At 36.3% G+C, this 21,162-nt stretch overlaps 1 protein-coding gene across 1 annotated transcript in view; it reads left to right on the top strand.

Annotated features, from left to right (window-relative positions):
* The window catches only part of ADAMTS6 (ADAM metallopeptidase with thrombospondin type 1 motif 6), a 158,676-nt gene that overhangs the window by 18,393 nt on the left and 119,121 nt on the right, over positions 1-21,162 (top strand). The window contains exons 5-7 of the mRNA XM_056325476.1: positions 1,599-1,816; positions 2,343-2,426; positions 2,922-3,067. Of these exons, the coding sequence (XP_056181451.1) occupies positions 1,599-1,816; positions 2,343-2,426; positions 2,922-3,067 (448 nt within the window). The remainder of the gene's footprint in view (positions 1-1,598; positions 1,817-2,342; positions 2,427-2,921; positions 3,068-21,162) is intronic.

Genomic DNA, 21,162 nt, shown 5'->3' on the forward strand with positions numbered 1-21,162 from the left:
AGAGCATCAGAAACCCTCAAACATCTCTATTTGTTATTTGAAAATGAAGAGTAGATTTTCTTTAAATTTTAGTACAGAAGCGATCACAGAAATTTCCAGACATTCCTAAATTACTGCTTAAGTGAGATGAAAATCTTTGAATAATTACAGCAGTTTTGAATTTCCTACAGAAGAGAGGAAAAACAGGAAGCAGCTTATTACTCATTATAGAATCCTCAACAGGCTTTAACACTTGATACAGTTTTTTAGAGTGGATTATACCTGTTGCAGAATAAGGAGAATTTTACTACCAGCATTATTTCAACAACCAGGTTTATTTTCAGTTTTTGACTTTTCTAAAATATGCACCTTTTAAAGCTAGCACTGTGGCCTCAAAGATTATGAAATATGCCAACAGTGGGAATGCTGAAGCTTTATATTCCTGGTTTTGACCTGAACATACATTCTTTGTGGTGTAGTTACTCGTCTTTGAAAATAGTGTGCTTAGTTGAGTTGCATAAAGTATTGCTTCTTCACGGAAGGTACTGGTCCTGTTTCAACTCATCCTTAGCTGAACCTCTTTTAGTAGAGGTAAGGATGCATCTGGGAAATTGCTCACATGAGCAGTCAGTCCTGTTCAGACAATTATAAGTGTGTCTAACTGTTAATGTTACGTTTATCCATAACTAGAATACCTTAGATACTTTGAGATCCTACATAGGTAAAACTGGACTAATAATACACTTTGATAAACTTAAGGTTGAGATCTGTGTGGACCTTTGTAGAAAAGAGATACTTAATATACAAAAATTTGCCAGTTTTGCAGGGAAAGGCAGGTTCAGTTTTGTCCTGAGGACAGGAATACAAAGTCACTTTGTAGTGTTTGTTTTGCTGATAGTTACAGCTGCTTAGATTTTTAATAATCTCTTGGATGCAAGAAATATTTTTCTGTAGATTTTACATGAAACAAGTACAATAAGCAACGTATTTGAATGAAAATTGGTGTCAAAAATAACTATAGCAATTATCCCATGTCAGGCCATTTAAAACTTTCTGTTATAGTTCATTCACAAGATAGATAAAACATAATCTGATAGCTTTCTGAAGAGAAAATATTTTTTTCTGGCCTTAAAATTATTAGGCATGTAAGCATAATTGCCTAATAATTACAGAGTTTCATGCCTTACCAGCACGTTTAATTCCTTAATATATTTTGATACATTTTGCCTTAAATGTGATCTTTTGGTTTCCAGTATTTTTTCCCCCGATGTTATAGTTGTCTTGTTCTTATCCTTAAAATTCTGAAGTGTACTTGTGGTTAATTAGAACTGATATTTAGTATTAACACAGATGTGCAGAATTAGAACTGTTAAGAGAAGATTCATGATTTATTATCCTAGGTCAGCTTAGGAAGATTTAAGGATATTAGAGCTCAAAGTTGGTTTTCCATTCTATAAGGTATTTTTTTAATTTAAAAAATTACATAATAATTCAATTTTTCTTTGCCTCAAGAAAGACTTCTTAGAAGCCTGAAGATGGTAATCTCAACATAAAAGAGCTGCATTTGAATGAATTTTACCAGTGACCCCTCTGAGGTGTTTAATTATTTTGGTTCCTAGAAGACCTCACAAGAAGCGGTAAACCTTGGTGGATGAGTGATGCATCTGCTTTTCCAACTTCACTTCCAGTCAATGACACATTAAGTAGTCACAGTCGACAGAAGAGATCAGTAAGCCTTGAACGGTTTGTGGAAACGCTGGTAGTAGCTGACAAAATGATGGTGGGATACCATGGTCGCAAAGACATTGAACACTACATTTTGAGTGTAATGAATATTGTAAGTTTCATCCCTCTCTGTGCTCATATCAATATGCATGTACTGAAATGATAAAGCAACTGAAAAGTATTTATTGGCATGAATAATGCTTTAAAGTATGTATCAGCTTGCAGGAATTAGTTGAAATAGGGCAAATGTTAACATTGTGGGAAAAATGCGGTACTGTTTCTGTCAAGAAGTGTGCCGTGATCACTTTTATATTGTTTGTCTTTAATTTTAAAAGCATGTGATTACATTCAGTTTGTACAGATCTGTTCTGTTTAAGTCAACAGTCTAAGTGCTCCTTATGCTGGTTGAATTATGAAATGAAGTATAAACAGTTTTGATTGAAAATGAAGTGTGTCGCAAGAAGTTTCTTTTACTGAATAGTGATTTTCTTGGTCCAAAAATAACTTCTTTAGGTGATAATGATAATTAACATCATGGAATTACACTGAGTGAGAAAATAGGTTGATTTTTAACCATTTAGGAAACAAGTAGTGTTTCTTGTCTGACTTTGTGCCTTTTCTTATTTTCTGGAGGTCAGGTTGCCAAACTTTATCGTGATTCCAGTCTAGGAAACGTTGTGAATATTATAGTGACACGTTTAATTGTTCTCACTGAAGATCAGGTAAGAGCTGTTGCACTAAGCTTTATATCCCTGCAATACAAGTTATGTTGTGTAATACAGATTTCATTTAATTATTGCTTGAAATGACTGCATCTGAGTACAAAACCTCTGTCTTGTAATATTTCATTACTTTAATCAAGATGAAACAGTTCAAAGGAATATTCCTTATATATCATCTCAAAGATACCTGTTCTTAACTTCAGGTGAATATTAATATACCCTTTTGGGGATGTCAGTTTTATTTTTAGATCTATATTTTGATAGTATGATTTTTCTCTATTGACATAATCATTAAAGTTCGAGCAGAAGGAATGCCTGTTCAGTAATACAGAGCTGAACTTGGGGTCAGATTTTACAGAGATAAAATTTGGCAAGAAGAGTTTATTCCTAGAAACCACTGCTTCTAATTATAGTCCCATTTTAGTTTTCAAAAGGCTTAACAACTGACCTTAGTAATTTGTTTGGAACATTTCTGGTATGCATGTTGTATTGCAGCCAAACTTGGAGATAAATCACCATGCAGACAAGTCCCTCGATAGCTTCTGTAAGTGGCAGAAATCCATTCTCTCCCACCAAAGTGATGGAAACACCATTCCAGAAAATGGGATTGCCCACCATGATAATGCGGTTCTTATAACTAGGTATGGTCATTATAAGTATTGTGTTTATTTTATTTCATTATAGTAGCTTTCTTGGTTTTTTACTTTATATATGCTAGTTGTAAAGTAATATAATTTGTAGGTAATCTTAAAAGGAGGAAAATTAATAGATGGCTTGTCTTAAATATATTGGACTATCAAACTATAGATTAAGAATTTGGGAAAGAAAGGTCTGCAAATTACTTGCTTCTGCTGTTGTTTTCACTTCATAGTTACCAATGCAAAGTATTCCTGTAGAACAGATTGATCCTGTTGAACATTTTATACTTTTGTAATTTAAGAGAATTCATAAGATTATGGAGAACAAAACAGTATGGAAAATGTTTGGCTAACCATATATAATGTTTTTAATAAGAATTTCAAGCCAGAGCCTCAACTACTGTAATAGTATTTCTTTGAAAAACAGGTTCTTTCAGATTCAGGCAATGTGAGAATCTGCTTTGTAGCTGTTCTGATTTATTACACTTAATTAAGATGAGAATTGACAGTTCTAATAAGTAATTCAAAGCCTGTGTATGTGCCCATTTTGCTTCCATTCCAGTTACTGTGATAAGTTCGACAAAGCTTGCAGTGTAGTGTTGCAATCTTGATAAATGTATTCCTGTTTGCCCTTTTCATTTATGGGTTGGTAACTGTACTTTATTAGGAGATCAGTTTCCCTGTTGTTGAAGGACGCTATTCTTTTTTATTTTGTTTAAATAGCATCAGGTGCAGCAGCACTATTTTGGATTAGGATCTTTTTATTATAGTTTCTGCTTTTCAGGACAAATTCTATACTGTTTTGTATGTGACCTATTTGTGGATTTGTGTTCACGGCAAAAAATTTTTAAATGGTGGTTAAAATAATGGATCTTTTCTGAAATTTTGTGTAAAAGGTGGAAAAGTGGCTGGTTTTTTTCAGGATGAATGGGGTTTTTTGGGTTTTTTTGGGGTTTTTTTTGGTGGTTTTTTTTTTTTTTTTTTTTTTTTTGTATAAGGAGCTTTTGTTTTTTGAGAGGAAACACTTTCCAGAATACACTTGCATGTATTTTTGCATTCATATTTCAAATGTAATTGTTACATGTGGTTATTAATCCTACATAGTAACCATTAGAATGATTAAATGCCAGAGTGATTTAGAGAGTTGTTGCAGACCAAGAAGTTTAACAAATTAATATTATAGTCTCTAATAAAAATAAATGGAATGAAATTAAAAAAAAAAAAAATATAGTTACGTTCTAAGATCTGATGTATTCACAATTATGCTTGGTTTTAGGCATATAAGTAATTCCTTCACTGGAGTTTCTCATGTGAAATACTTCTTTATAGCTGTGCTACACATCAAGCTTTTGCTAGCATAATTTAGGCAGTGAGTGAAAAAGTGTAATCTGTAGGTGGTGTGGTTATGCCAGCTGAAGCCCCCCAATATATATGCATAAACTGTGTTGGCAACACTGTATTTTTACTGTTACGGCTGAATAACATGACATTTTGTTAGTGTAATTCTGGCACGGCAAAGCACAATTGTTTATTTTCTTTCACTATTGAGCTTTAATACATTTTATTACTGTATATTCTGTACTGGCTTCCCTGTTCTGGTAGGATGATCCCAGCAACAGTTGTGCCTTCCAGATGAAGGCTTAAGACAGTGCTAACTTCCAGACCTTTAACTGCAAAAGGAGTAAATTTTCAGAGGACATGGATAATACCCATTGAAAATAAAGTTTTTTTCAGCAAAAAGTAGTAAATATTAAGGACTTATTTTATTCTTCATTATGGGAGGGCTTAGTAATTATATAAGTACACTGCATAGTTTCTTTAGGACTTGTGTATGCTACCTTTTAAAAAGGACATACGAGTTATAAAAATAACATCCTCGTTTACTTCTAAGGAGTTTGCACTTAGTATATACCTGTATTTTAAATCCACAAAGTGCCTTAGTGTGGTAGCTGTAGACTAGTAATACGTGCATTAATAAAGCACTGCTGAACTTCTAAGTTGAGTTATGTATGCTTTCACAATAAAATGCTTGTATTCATTTACTTACTATAATAATTACAATTTCTAAAAATAACCTCAAAGGCTACACTGATGAATTTAAATGGATCAATCAGGCTATTACTGAAACTGGCTTTTACTAACAAAATGTATCAGCCTATGTGAAGAATGGATTTTTCTATTTTTAGGTTGGAATGAGTAAAGATAAATTTATATTAATATATATTAATATAAACATGTAAATCCATTAACTTTAAATAATTCTAAATTAATTATGAAATGGTAACATGCTTGTTTTCATTCTGTTTTGGATGCATCACCTGATAAACCGGAGTTAATGCATTACATGTGAAAGACAAGGGTATAGCTACAGTGCTTGAAAGTCTTAACGTGTTGAAGAATTCTTTAGTAACCTCTTCATAGGAATTTGAACCAATACTACCAAATACTGAATTATTTTTTAGCCACTGTAATACTGTTTTAAAAGCAGTTTCCTGAATCTGTCCCACTGATGCTGCTCTGTTTTGTATGGGATAATTACATTTTAATTGAATTTGACACTGGAACCATGTTTAGTCATTGTGTGTATTACTATTTTATTGAAAGTAGGAAAGTTTCAGTACAACGTTATGAATAGTTTTGTGTTTGTAACTGTAACAATCTTTATCTGAAAAGCAGGACAAAATTGTTAAGAAAAGAAATCGTTATCTTCATCCATGCAACTGAACACAGCATGTCAGCTTTTCTTGGCAACTGTTGGCTTTCCTCCGTGGTACTTCCAAAGATGGCTTGCTCTGATCTGGGTTAAAAAACAGTATTAAGGGTACTGGTTCCCCAGGGGTGTCTGCTTGACCAACACAGACAGACTTTTGTACCCTAAACTAACTGTATGCTAAAAATAGGTAGCCTCACCGGGATGAAGGTATGCCAAGCTAATCTAGAAAGTCCCATGGAGATGTTACCATGCCTGCTAAGCCACTGGTCTTTGAACAGGAGCCCAGCTGTGTTCAGTGTACCTGGTGTGTAGATTTCCCTGTCGGTGTCCAGCAGGCACCCAGTGGTCTGCAGAGCGGTTGTTTTGCAAAGCTAGTCGGGGGCTGCAGACAACTTCTTAGCTGATCATAAAAAATAAGGCAAGTAAGAGACTGGTCCAAGTAAACGCCTAATTGCCAATTTGGAGAGCAAAGCTCTGGTGATGGAAAGATGGTATTACTTGCACAAGTATGGTAACAAAAATAATGTCCATTCTCAACTCACTATAGTGAGTATTGGGACTGGCTTAGCTGCGTTAATGCTGCCAGACTTTATGCTGTAGGCATAAAAATGATCATTAGCAGGAGTGTTTCCTGATACTATTGTCAGCAGAAGCATCTTCCTTCAGTTTCAGTGGAGAGCTTTTGAGCATCCCTGAAATGGATGATAATTAGATACCTTCTAGAATGAGAACCCAAGGGTAGGTAATAGGCCTTATACAGAGGGCTTATTGCAGAGTCTTGGGATATAGGGTGACTTTGTATAACAAGAATAGGAATTACCCAGAACATTGGTAATACTTTTGTGTGTGTTACTGTGCTTTTGCCTTCTTTCATTCACTTACAGAACATTTTTTTGTATTTCCTGGGTCTTAAATTAAATGCTTAATGTTATTTTGTGATAAGACTGTGACTGAATTAATGTTTTAAAAGAGTGAGGCCTGGGTTTTTTTGTATAGTGTTCACTCATTGAAATTTCACCTAGGTTTTTTTGTGTTGGAGACTATATTTAAGTCTCAGACTTGAATATTTTGTCATCTGTCCAAATTAGGTTCTTGAGAGCAAGTGAAAGTAAAATACTGAGCAGACAGGTTTTAATTATGAAGTTGATTAATAGTGTAATGCTGTTAAGACAGTCTTTTTTCCATGAAGTGACTTTGACTTTAGATAAATCTAGTGAATCCTTAAAATTTTCTTTTGTATTACAGATCAATAAAAGAAGGAGAAAAACTTGTATGATTCTCTAAATCTTAAGTCTTTGGTATACAAAAAGTAGTCTTTGCATTTTGTTCCTGTATTCCTGCATCACAGATGTGATCATCTCTACTTTTTAGCACAATGTCTGTTCTCAGATTTGTCATTTTAAGACTCTGTAAGTTTTGAGAGTCTCTATATTCCCCCTTGCGCATCTCACCCCCAGTGTAGAAGTATCTCTTTGCCTTTTTGAAGTTAGTTCTTGTTTATTTGCTGATTACTATTTTTTTAACCTTCATTGATAGCGTGTTTCTTTTTGTTTCTTCAGAAACTTGCTAAGAAATAGTCTCCATAGTTTACCTTAAACCCACAAAACTTCAGAGGTCACAATGTACAGTATGATATCGTTAGTGATTTTTGAAGAATCCTTTAACCTAGCTTCCCTTCAATTTCAATCAGTTGCTTCCTTCTCTTGATGTTATAGACCATAAAGGAAGAATTACAGAATTCCTCAGCAATACCTTGGTTAACTTGCAAGGTTATACATTACAAACCTGTTCCTTTTCCTGTGCACCTGCACAGAATGGTAAGGGCCAGAGGGTTGCATTCTAGTTGTACTGGGTCTGGCAGAGACCCACAGCAGCCCTCACAGTGCTGTGCTTGGTTTGGTAGCTGGAAAGGTGGTGATAACACACCAGGGTTCTGGCTGCTGCTGAGCAGGGCTCACCCAGCACCAAGGCTGTCTTTCTAGCCTTCCCCCCTCTCACCAGTAGACTCTGGGTGGGCAAGATTTTGGGAGGGGACATAGCCAGGACAGCTGACCCAAAGTGACCAGGGGGATATTCCATATAACATCTGCTCAGATATGAGAGCTAAGAGAAAGGAGGAGGAGGGAGGGCCATTCATTATTTATGATGTTTGAAGCAACCGCTGCAGGTACTGAAGCCCTGCTTCCTGGGAGGTGGCTGAGCATCGTCTGCTGGTGGGAAGTAGAGAATAACATCATCTGTTTTCCTTCACTTGTGTTCACACAACTTCTGCCATTGCTTCATTAAACTGCCTTTATCTTGACCCACAAGGGTTTTTTCCATCTTATTTTCTCCGCCCTCCATTCTTCTGAGGAGGGGAGTGATAGAGCAGCTTGGTGGGCACCTGGCATCCAGCCAAGGTCAACCCACAGTGCTTGGTTACACTTTGTAGTAGAGGTGGAGAAGGTGACAAAATAAATAAAAAACAACAACAAACCAACCAAGCCTTTTACAAATCTTTTTTTTTAGTTTACACCCTAAATGCTCCCTAGAGCTCTGTATAGCTCAAGATGGTTCTTTTGGTTTGTCCTAAATAGTTGTTTTTCCAAATGACATGTGTGACTGACTCTAAACCCTGCAGCAATGGAGTCTCTTCCTGTTGGGAGGGAAGATCCAGAACTATTAGTTTGTCTCCTGGTGTGTCAGTAGATCCAGCAGAAGGCATACCAAGCAGCCCACAGAGAGGAAAGTTTCAGAGGGAAGTTGAGATGCCCATGTGTGTTTCTCTAAAGGGGCAGAACTTGGTCTTTAAGATACAAATGTTTTAAACAGAGAAACATTTGAAATCGTACTTATTTAAAGAGGTATTACTTCTCAAAAATCATTGCATTGAATCTCATCTTCTGTTGGTAGCATACCAAGAGTTTTATGATTTTTTAAAAGAAAACTATATCCACTATACTTGACAAAAGCATTAAGATCTCTTTGATGCAGCTGCAGTGCTTTGATGGGAACATCAGTGATTCCATGCAAAAAGCTTTGTAAAGTTTTAGTTTTGAGAGTGTAAACTAGCATCCTTTTTTCTTCTTCCCCACCTCTCCCACCCCTTATGCTGTTGGAGATGCACTGATTTAGATAGAGCTTCTGAAATTAATGACTTGTAATATCTTGAAAACCAAAAATCTTTTACTTGGATATGAGTCCGCTGGAGTTAGTTTTGTAAGTGGTTTACTGCTTCAGCAACAATTTATCCTGTAGCCCCACTGAACTGATACACTCTGTTCGAGGAATCTTCGTTTGCTTGAATAAAGACTCAGGGCCATAAGGTGTTCTTATTGATTAAGCCAAATACATCTTGATTTGTAGGTTAGACTGGTGTCAGTAAAAATGTTCAATACCACAGATGGTATAATCTTCTGTTTCTCTGAGTTTTAAATGGGCTTGTGTATGTTAATTTTTGTGAGAGAATGAATGAGCTCTGTCTTAATACAGACTTGTATTTTTGCCAGGTACCACTGTACTTGTAATTCAGTAAGCGTATTGCTAAGCAGTGTGGTATGGCTGTTGTTAGCAGTAACTCTGGTATTGGTCTGTAACATGGCTCTAGCAGCACTGCTGAAGCCCATGTGGGAGGCATTAGCTTTATTACACAATTGGTGGATTTTTCAAATCTTTGAAGGAGAGAAGTTTTACAGAACTGGTTAATGTTTATTGTATATGTACAAGATTAACTTCACAGTGCTTCAGTTAGTTATTCTGTCATTCATGTGCTCTCAAGGGCAAGGTGTACTGTCTTTAATTTGTCTGTGAGATCTGCGTCCCCTGTGCAGGCCAGTGCTGCCAGTTTCTCTAAGGGGGCAGGAGGTATATGGCAGCAATCCTGAACTCCTGTAAATCTTGTGGTTCATGATCTAAAGAACTGCAATGTTTCTGGCATTGCTGGAGATACTCGAGAGGGTCAAAAATTTTCTTGTTTCATTTTGCATACTTGTGTAGAGCTGCCCACAGTCATGCCTTTCTTTTGTTTTGTAACATTAAGGAGCTTTAGGCAGTCAGAGATGATTTGGTAGTTGCATTGTCCCAATAGCAGCCCTAAAAGGAAATGCATTTGATGGACACCATTGTCCTTTTGCATGCCAGTTGCTTATAGGTTAACAATATACTTTTCTTTTATAATAACAGTAACATTTTCCCATCGAGTTCTGTACTAGTTAAGGCATTTGGTAGCGAGGTAGGGCCAGCCAGGACTCTGCACATTCCTTTCCTCCTGCAGGTCCAAGATTGTTATGCTGCTTTTCTGAGGAAATTTTCCACTTTTTTCTGGGCTTCTGACCTTGTTGCAAAGATTTCTTTTATATACAAGGCATTTGCATGGTGCTGTGTCAGGACTAGCCCGTTGACTAGACTGCTGACATTTCCTAGCCCAATAAATCTGGATGTCCAAAGCTTTTCTGTTCCCGTGAAGCCCTGTCACCAGCCCTCCTTCTGCTGTTTCCCTCTGTTAATGAGAAGGTCTTTGATTTCAAGAAGTAATTCTGATGTCAGTTGTATCTATTTGCTTCTTACTTCGTTGACTTTTAGTCCATTAAGCGATTCTCATCCCTGTTTTTTATGGAGCCTTTCAGCTTGTTCCACTAGAGTTCCTTGCAGTGAATTTAATCCCCTGACAGGACTTGGTTGATTTTTGTGCAAAAATCATAACATTGTCCATAGACTTAGTGTCCTGGACACAATGTGGATAAGATTACTTCTCTGAGAGAGAGGGCTGAAAAGCTGAGATATATATGTTGCCCTTAATGCCTGTCTCTCCAGATACTTAAAATGTGAGGAGCCCACTTTCGATATAGTAACACCAAATTCCCCCTGCCTCTTTGTTTTCAGGGGCTTAAAGGGGTGTACCTGAACAATCTATCTGCATATTCAAAATGATGTATTTGGAAAAAAACCTGAAACAAACTTGAAATGTACTAGGACTCTGCTACAGCAGATTGAGGAAAGTAAGGTATTTGATGTTGTTTGCACGATGCTTTGGATAATAGGAATATTATACCACAGTTTCTGTATATGACGTGTTCCTTACACTCTTTTTTTAGAGACCAGTTACTGATCACTGAGAGGATCAGTATGTTGCTAGACACCCTGCTGGTACCACAGTTCCAGTACTCTTACTCTAGGGTCAAAAACATTTTGTGGGTCTTCAGGATCCTGAGTGACTGACAAAAGAGAAGTTGTGGTTGAGATGCAACATAATAACTGTGAACCATTACAGCAATACAGGATCTATGTGTAGATGATTTGCTCAAGATATATATGGGTTTAGAGCCATGTTCCAAGATTGAAACCCCTGCATGTTCAGTGGGGGGAAAAAACCATATGCAAATATTTCGGTGGAGAGTTCTCCGTCATCCATTTTCTGTGTGTCTTTTTGTGAGCTGAGAGGCTGTAGGCTGTGATAATTGTGGTAGACAACGAAACTAGATAACTCGGGCAATAAAGAAAAATCTGAAACAGTTGGGAATTAATAAAATCAGTTGTCATATTATGTAATTCTCCTTTATCTGACAGCTATACGTTTACTTGTGGGGTGGGTTGGTTTGTTCCCCCCCTGCACATTAAGAGAATAAGGCCTGAAACGTTTTTTCAGGTTTCTGCTCTTGGTACCTTGGCTGTGATTTTTTTGGGTGGCGTGGGGTGTGGGGGAGGTTAGGGTAAATTGTATCTTTAAAATTTATTCCTAGATTTTATAGCTGAATGGAATCAAATAGACACTATGGGATTTGAGAGAACTCACATGCAACAATAAATTGGCTAGAATGTGACGCTGAGAAACTGCTTACTGCATGGCAAATGTCAACCAGCAGGTGATTTGCAGCTAATTAACAAGCACACTGTGTGAGTGGAATGTTTTCTAATCAATAAAAAGGCTGTTATTTGTAATTTCTGATGCCATTAGTTGACTCTTAGTTTATGGTTGGTTAGTTAGAAGATATGTATTCTGATTGAGTTTATAAAATTTGAGTCTGTGAAGGTGGAAGGGTGGAAAAGGTATAAGGTATACCCAGAGTTTGCCTAATCCATTCCAGATGGATAAACTGTATTCAAAACGTTTAAGATCAAATCGGGAAGAGTGAGCAGTGTCAAGAGTAAAGCGCAGACCTTCATGCTTTGAGTAGAGCATGAGTCTGAAATCCGTTTCCTTTTTTTTGATTTTTTTGTGTGAATTGATTCAAACACTGAGTAAAAAGACAAATAACATTCTCCTATCTTAACTGAAGACAGATAATTTCAGTGTAATCCCGCAAACTTCTCTTAAGATGTGCTTACAGAGTAGAAGTGGTTACAGACCTAATGATTTCCTCAACTGGAAAACTTAATATCTACCAGCACACAACATGGGCAGTGCAGCTTCTTACTGCCCCCAGTTAAAAGTCTTTCTGTAAATGAAGCAATGAAACCTTTGGTAGTTAAAAACTACTATTGCATTGGGATATAATCCATAAAATTTCGAACTACATTCGCTGTTGATAGTAATGGTTTATTAATGCCTGCTGTAGTTTGCAAATAAAAGTTCTGCTTTTACACACTGGACTTTCTATGGAAGAAAAAAAGTCAATGAAAAATAATTTTATATGCTTTTATGCGCGCGCGCGCCCCCCCCCCCCCCCCCTTTTTTTTTTTTCTCCAGGCATTTACCTTCTGAGTTGCACAAAGGGTCATAAAACTATTCAAATGATAGTTTTTCCAGGAAATGTTTGATGGTAATATTTTGGGATATCTGTTAGAACACTCAGTTACTGCTTGGACAGATATCTGAGGAAGGGCTTTCTAGCAGTTTGAAATGTCATATTTTGCCTTCTTCTTTATAAAGAACATAGACTTGTCTAAAAGTATCTCATTTTTGTTTTTTCTTAGTAGCCTGAGTAGAATCCTAGCATTTTTTCCTGTTTTTTTCTTCCCCTACCCCTCTCTTGCTTAAGTATATTGTATATGGGGGCTGCTGTTATTTTCACAGTTTACAATGACTGGCAGAATAATACATATGCAAGTGAGTAGCTGTGCTGCTCATTCTTAACAATCCAGAAAAACATATTAGGCCAGTTTTTACCCTGGATTTTCACCAGTTTGGGATTTTGTCTGCAATCTGTTGCATAAATTTTGTCTCTCACCACACACTTATATATACTACATCTTTATGTTTTCTTCACATTTTAAACATCAGCCTGGACTACTTAGCTCAGCTTTATAGCTGTATTTTATTAGATTGCTTATGTATAAGAACACATTAAAAGAGTGCGTTAATTAGGACACAGGTTGTAAATTAATTCTTTCAGTGGCAACATCATATCCATTCAATTTTAGTATTCAGTATTCTTCAGTTTCTGCTAGCTTACACCTGTCTATCCTGATGAATGGCATGATTATTTATGCTTTGAGGTCAATGACAGCATGTCCATTATTTCGGTAGGATCTGGATAAGTCTTCTAATTGAGTTCATTGCTTGTTCATTTTCACTATGCAAGTAGTTATGTAAAACCTAAAGTGAGCACTGTTTGTTCTGTGCTAGTTAATAACTTTCTGAAATACTTTTCAGCTTTAAAACATGGATTAATGAAGTCAGATGCAAGAGTGTCATAATGTTTTCTTAAATTAGGGGTGGTATTTTCTTTGTAGTTGTACCCATTTCTGTATTAAATTGCTTTTATAAATGTCTATTATGCATAGAGATAGGTCACTTCCTAACTAATTTTGAAGTACATTCAGTGTCTTAAAAGTACTTTCCAAAGTGATTAGCATTACTTACAGGTTAAATTTATTTCCTTTTTGCTTGTGTGCTTGATTGATTGGTGAATTTACAGCAACAAAGTGACACTTGAAAGGAAATGTCTGGAAGTTTTCCATTCAAAGAGCAGGGATGAATAGGCAGGAGCAGAGTATATTACAGAATTGTCCCAGGTAAAGAAATATGTTGTAGTTCATGTCTGCAGTTGTAACTGTTCAGTTTCACTTTCATAATGTATGATAAAAGATAGCTTAAAAGGCTATTAAAATTCTGCCAGAACTGGATGATGGAGGTAAAAATACAAGGTTAGAATACCATAGTTAAATTAATTTTGTAATTTCCATGCTGGCCTGATCACATGTGCTCTGTTAATTGGTTCTAAAGTTGATTCTGAAATCAGATCTGCCAAACAACACATGAAATTTTGCTTCAAACTCAAATGAAATCAAAACTATTTTGTTTTCAACTCAAAACATTTTAGTTAATAAGAAATGTGATGAAGAAAATAAGAAATCATATTTTACATGTAGCGTATTCAGAATTAATTTACCACCTCCGTTGTATTCTCAATCATTTTCTTAACTGACTCTTACTTTTCTAAAGATACATGTTTCACTGTCTTTATGAAGTAAACAGTGGAAAATACAGTTGCTGAAACACAAGTGATATAACACTGAGAACTAAATGAAATTCTGGTCAAATGAGTTGTGCTGCAACAGTATGTGAAGGAACAGTGGTCTGTCCAACTGTAAAGAATTAAATATGAAATTGTAAACACATTTAATAACTAGCAAGTCTTGTGTATATCTGCTCTTTCATGTGCTATTTTCCAGTTCTTCCTACCATTGTTTGTTTTCTGCTACCTTCTGTTGCTGCCACGTTGACCTGTTACCGGCAGGTGAAACTGTAGCACATGGGAATACTCCTGATGGGAATATATTCAGCAAATGTAACAATTTCTGCCTTTTTATGCGTTTATTTTTTACTTATTTCTAGACTTGAAACTCTCCGTACTTTCGATGATTTTGCCCTCACTAGCTGTATTTCTGCTGACTAGGCTAGTAAAGGCCAGCAATTACAACGTTAGCAACAGTGTGAGTAAAAAAATCTCTTCTAGAGCTGCATAATCAAATATATTTCTTAGATTACCGGTCATTAATCATCCACACATGCACTTATGCAAAATTCTAAACACTCCTAGTTTAAACTCTTAATATACATACCACTATGTAGTGCATTTCAGAAGTGTGTCAAAGTAGTCCATAAACACTATGGAGATAGCCAAAAGATGTTGTATGTGCATGGCCAGGTCCTACCACCATGGATACTTTTTCCAAGTGATGTGTGGTTGTCTTAGATTGAGTGATGACTGATCACTTCTTTAACAGGCAGCACTCTTATTCAGGCAGTTTCATACGGTTTGGTGAGTCAAAATCTTAATTTGTCAGTAATGATAGTTATTCTAATGTTTGCTGCTTTGGCACACTATTCAGTGTAGATCTTTTGTACTGAATATTTCATACGCTTTCCTCTCTTGCATTTTGTGTTTTGCATAGCAAGAGGGAAGTGGCTTTCAGTTATAAGTGCTGTTGAACTGGACTTGAATAATGGTCAAGATCAGTTTCAACCATTTATCACAAATGGGAAAATACTTTTATATAAAAAAAGACTTAAGTTAAAGAAGCTTTTATTTTTAGGTTTTGCATATTATATATAAATGTTATGTAGGTGCAACAAATTGTGAAATGAGTAGGGTTGTACATCCTTTATTGTAACACGCATTACCATATATAGTTAGGATGGTAAATTCCAGCAATGTGGTAATCAACAACAGAAAATACTGGACCCAGTGAGGGGAGCCCTTTGGTGATGTGAACTCAGATTACCATGTATGTTGTTGCTGATAATTTGATTTGCAAAACTGTACCAGCAGTCACTAAGTTTTGAGCGTGATGAATTTTCTTCGTATCATTTTATGTTAGAATGGTTTTTGGTTTTCTCTGATTAATGGAAGCAAGGTGAAAACCATGATTAAAAAATTATTTTGGCTGGGTTTTAAGTACCTGGTTGTACCTTCAGAATAACTCCTCAAGTGTGCTGTACTTACTTTTGTATACAGTGTAAGTAATCTCCTTGATTAAGACCCGTCTTAATCAGCTAAAACCCACAGAACTCTTTTTTTTTTTTTTTTGGTCACCTTTGCATCTGTCTCTTCTTGTCTACTTTTCATCATGCATTTGGACCAGGAGTCCTTCTGTTTGCTGCCTTCTCTATTTTTCCTCTTTCTTTTCTATTCTTCTCTATTTCCTCTGTATTTTGGACTAGATGATTGTTGTTGGTCCCTTCCAACTGAAATACTGTATTCTCTCCTTAATGACTTATAGAAGCTTTCAGTTGAAACCATTTGTTCAGGAAAGCACTGATCATGCCAAGTGTTTTATGGTGAAAGTATGTAGCGGTGAACTTGCATTCTTTCAGAGAGGTGAGCTATGTCTTTTCACTGTGTATTTGCCTGCCTGAAGATTAAGATTTCCTTAAATATTCTTTATACTACAGTATGAAATGTTTTTTTGGTGGTAGCACAGTGCGTGAAATATACCACATTCTAATTGCAGCAAAGTCACTGTTAGATGTGGCAGTTTTAGTTCAATAAATTAAATTAATTTATTTATGTGTCATGCAGAAATTAGAATTGTTCTGAACATTAGAAAAATCTAAAACATAATCTAAAAACATTTAGCTGTTAGGTATGAGACACATTACACGGTAGGGCTTCTTTGTCTGTAAAAGAAGATTTTAATCTTCCTCAGCCTCATCCAAAAGACCTGTCTGCCGTCAGAGTAATATATAATTTTATCTTCCTTTGCCTATGACCTCTATACATTTAACTTTTTTTGTGGTTCTGTTTAGTGAGTTACCAGGAAGAGTATTTACTATGGCTGCAGTCCTGCATTTTGATCTGTAAGTTAAACTCTCATGCTTATGCCAAGTGCCTAAAATATTAACTTGGCTCTGCACAATTACATAGATTAAAAAAACCCCAACCCTGCATGAGTATATCATATTGAAGGATTTAGGCCATACAGAGGGCAGAGTACTTTCTTAGTCTTGCTTACAGGTGATAACAACCAGATTTAGTGTATGGGAGGGAGGGGAAGGAAGGTGAGAACATTGTGTTTGTGGGCACTCGTGTCCTTAGGGAACAACACCCAAACCCTCTTTTTCTTTCCACACTTTAAAGCAAGCAAACAAACAAACCCCTCCAAGATTCCTCAGCCTGAAACACCAGAGTATCACTCTTTAAAACTGTAGTACTTAGGACTTGTTTTACAAAGTCATAGTATAATTTTAAAAAGGCATTTCTTCCAACTTTTTTTTTTCCTGCCATGCTGATGATGTGACTTCAGTTCAAGTTATATAACTTTGTAAAACTAGGAAGGAAAATAAGAATGTTAACAGTATTTTCTTTAAGCCTGTAAAATCTTTTTTTACTACTTCACTGATCTAGTTTTGAGCTATGCCTTCTGGTAAAGGTCGCTGTTACTGACCAATGTACATGTTGCACATGGTATGTGCCATAAGCTTGTCTGTTGTCCTTCAGATTCAGTTGCATCCTCTGCTCCCCTGCTGCATATTAAAGAGATTCTTCTTCCATAAAATCTTGAATCACTTGTTCCCCAAGTGTCTGTGGCAGCTGTGTGGAAGTATTTTCTGTGAGGTGCTCTGGAACAATGTTTTGTGGGACTGGTGATACAGATGTGCTTTAGTTTCCTATTTCTAAAATCACTTTATCTGTATAACTAGAACGCTTTACTGTTAAAAGTTATTTGGAATCAGACCCATGGCAGTGTAAAATAAATACATACTTTAGAAATATGTATTTTTTAAATCTAAGATGATACGTAATAGTTAATATCTGTATTAATTCTGAAGATACCTCTCACTTCGCATATATATCAAGTTAACAGAGCTGAAGGGTTCAAGGCTCTTTGGCTGAGAGTGTAATTCCTGTACTGCTCTGTAGTCTCACGTAAGATTTGGCAGTGGGGACTCATGTTGCACTGTTTAAGATTTCTCTCGTTGAAAATTCTTTCCACCCCAACAGGGTATTTCATTAAAGTTGCTAGACCGTTGTTTTCACCTTTGGAAATGCTGGTGTTCCTTGACTGGACATAGTTAGAAAGTGTGACTTTCTGTAAGGTCTGTTCAGAGGCTCAGAGGGAAAACATTTTCGTACTCGGTGAGACCATGTACAGTCCTCACTGTGTGAACCTTCTTCATGCAAGTACATGTATTTTGTACACAGCTGTAATTTGATGCTTGTAAATGGCAAGCAATATGCAGATTATCAGTGTGTGTTTTCAGAGACAAGACACTTCAATAATAGGTTTGAGATGAACTATTTCAGCAAGTGTCATTGTGTAGCTTCTTCTAGCTCACAATAAAATACTTAATTTCTGGAATTAGTGTTTCCATTGTATCAAAATGTTGTGATTTTTGTTAGTAAAATACTTCGTAAGATGCTTGGTTAAAAACTGGAATCAAATTAAGGGAAAAAGTATAATGAAAACAAAATTTTGTGTCTCATATGACAATATCAAAGATACTTGCATATGTGAAGTGGCAGCTTAGTGTAATACTTGCAGAGAAGGGGATTATAAAGACATAAAAGACCCAAGGCCATAACTAGCTCATACACTAAAGGTTGTGCAGCTCTGCAAACTCAGGAGGAAAAAGGGATCTAAACCTCAGTTGAAATGCTTACATAAACTATGCTCTACAAGATCAGATCCTGTATTTGTGGTTGTTTTTCTTTCAAGCATGTAAGCTTAAACTATGTGGAGAAGAGAAAGCTTCTTCCTAAGTCATGTCTGGGATACGTTTACTTCTGATTTTCTGTTGAGTATTATACTAATACAGTATTCTAAAATACTTGAGTCTCTTGCAGTTCTCTTTCTTTGGGCCAGAGCTGTTCTAGTTTCATACCGAATTTTATGCTGTGAACATAGAAAACTTCATAATGATCCAAATCTTTTAGATCCTGAGGAAATGAATTTTAGATTAGAAGATGGAGATTTTTTTCTTTTGTAGTTTGCATTTCTCTGCCCAGAAAACTGGGTTGTTTGGAGTTGCATTATATATTTTTAAGCCTCCTAAGGAACTGTATGCAGTGTAAAAAAAATTACAGTGCTTCTGTGAATCTTTCAAACAGAATCTGCCTTTTCCAAATTTAATTATCAAGTAGGAGTGCTTGATCTGCTGTGATCAGCTTAGAGTAATACAATTTGAAAGTGACAGACCTAGCTATTTATTCTTGCCTGTGCATGTTTACGTAACACGTAGGCAACTTAAGCACTGCAGTTCTAGACTTTTGCCTTTAGTGTACCTGTACTGTATGTCCAAGACCTCCAGATTCATAAACAGCAGGCTGTCTTCTTTCTCCTCAGTTGCCCTGAGTTGAGACAGATCATTTTCTTCTTGCAGTAGGTGAAACCTTCCTCCTAGCCTGCTATTTTGTTATAACCTCTTGCACTTAATTGGTGTAAAGAGTTTCACTTGCACATGACTAAACTTCTTATTACAAAACAAATAAACTTCTTCACTGCTACTTGCCTTTATAGCTGAAAGGCCTGAAGTAGCAGTAGACCAGTAAAAATTACCAAATGGATAATGGCCTGCTAATGAAAGCTTTGCCTTAATCTTCAGAACCCATTCTACCATGCTTACTGTGGTAGCTTTGTTGAAATACATTTCCATGTCTGTGGATGATTGCTTGGGATTGACTGGGATGGATGCAGGGGTGCAGCCCTGGGTAGAAATACGCAGTTGCTGTTGCCTTGGATCCCAGGAACAGTCTACAGCAACACTGAAGTCCTCTGTGACAGAGATGGTGTGTATTGACAGCACTACAAGAAAGAAGCAAAATTGCTACTGGTATCTACTGTGCATCAGAACTTATTTTGATGCACCAGACTTTCCCATCCTCATTTCTCTTCTTCAATCTCTACACAGCCTGTCATTTGAAGATGAGAGAAAATGGTGTGGGATGAATGTGAGTGTGGAGCTGGAGGTAGGGAAATTATACATGTTAGCACAGAGCAGGAAGAGAGGGGATGGTTGGCTGTCAATACTATGGCAAAAAAGAAGTCCATTATCATGTTGGTTGTATGATTTTTATGAAAATGCATATTTAGACAATGTATTTTGAAGTACTTAATCTGTTGGTAGGTAACTTCATTTATGCAACCCACCAAAACATCTTTATTTTTTTTTGATTGCCATTTTGCCCTTAAAGCTGTCACAGCTTGTATTGTTCTTAAGAATTATGTCAGTTTTATATGCTGAAACTGAGCTTGAGAGAATCTGGTTTTTCAACAGTATGAACTCCCTAAACACTAAACGAGACATAATTTTATAGTTGCTCTCAAAACAAAATCTTGATGGTCTCCACTCCGTGTATCTATTTCTCCCAGATAGTTACCATGTAATTTCCTATCACATGTGGTGAAGATGAAGTCAAATACAAGACTGCCAGTTCATGATTGATTCATATTTTCAAATACAGCTTTTTGGAGGAAACTTTAGAAATAAGGTCAGATGTTTCTGAAGTTTTGCTTTCCACGGATAAAAACTTTGGAAACAAATTTGGGGTTTATTTTACCTCCCTTTTTTTTTTAAATGGTCATCACAAAACTGCTTTTGATTATACTTGAGTAAACTGCAATAGTATGTATTTGCATGTGTTTTCCCACTAAGGTAGTAAAACACATATGAGGCTGAGCTGTTTGGTTGAAAACAATGTGATGAGAGAGCTGAAGGACTGGAAGGGGAACATTATGCAAGTACTGTAATAGTCTTCACACAGCTTTTAAGTTCTGCAGGGGTTCTGGTAAGGGCTTTCCTATTGGTTTATTATGCTATATTTGTAGGAATTATGTGAAAATTTCCTAGCCAAGCTTTTAAAAATAAAGGATCTCTGTACCATAATGTGCCATAAAATTTGTTAACATTTCTACCTCCATTGGATTTGCTAGAAGCTGCTTGGGGCTAAGCACTTTTGAAGCTTTTTAAATTGCCTGTGTGGAAGGGTTTTTTATTTTAAGAGTTCCTTATTTTCAGAAACACTGTTCACAAATAAGAAAGTAAGATTGTGAATCTGTTAAACATAGTTAGAACTGTAAAATTAAGCAGATTTTGCAAAGCAGTTGGGGCATTTCAGAAGCTCCATATCCAGCTGACTTCTCAGATCCTCCAGTTACTGTGATGTAAGTTTTTCGTGGAAGGCAAACTGTCTACAAGAAAGGACTGTTAATATGAAAGATTTATATTTAATTTCTAGAAGCTTGCAGAATCTAAATTATGACTTTCTACCCCACTGTGTATTTTCCACCACCGTCCCTCCCACCCCCCACCCCGTATTGCTTGTTCACTGCTGAGTACTTGTGGAAATAAAGGCTTGATTTTTGTGTGGTGTTGCAGCTTGGAGCACTTAGTGACAAAAATCACATTTTCTGTATATACTCTTAAATGTTTTAGAATAGGAGCCATAGTATCAGTTCACTCCTTGTGTAAAGGGCACAGCAGAAACATCCAGAAATAATCACTTGCATCCCACAATTTCAGTAA

The sequence above is a fragment of the Falco biarmicus genome, chromosome Z, assembly GCF_023638135.1.
Source record: "Falco biarmicus isolate bFalBia1 chromosome Z, bFalBia1.pri, whole genome shotgun sequence".
In the NCBI taxonomy this organism is placed as follows: Eukaryota; Metazoa; Chordata; class Aves; order Falconiformes; family Falconidae; genus Falco; species Falco biarmicus.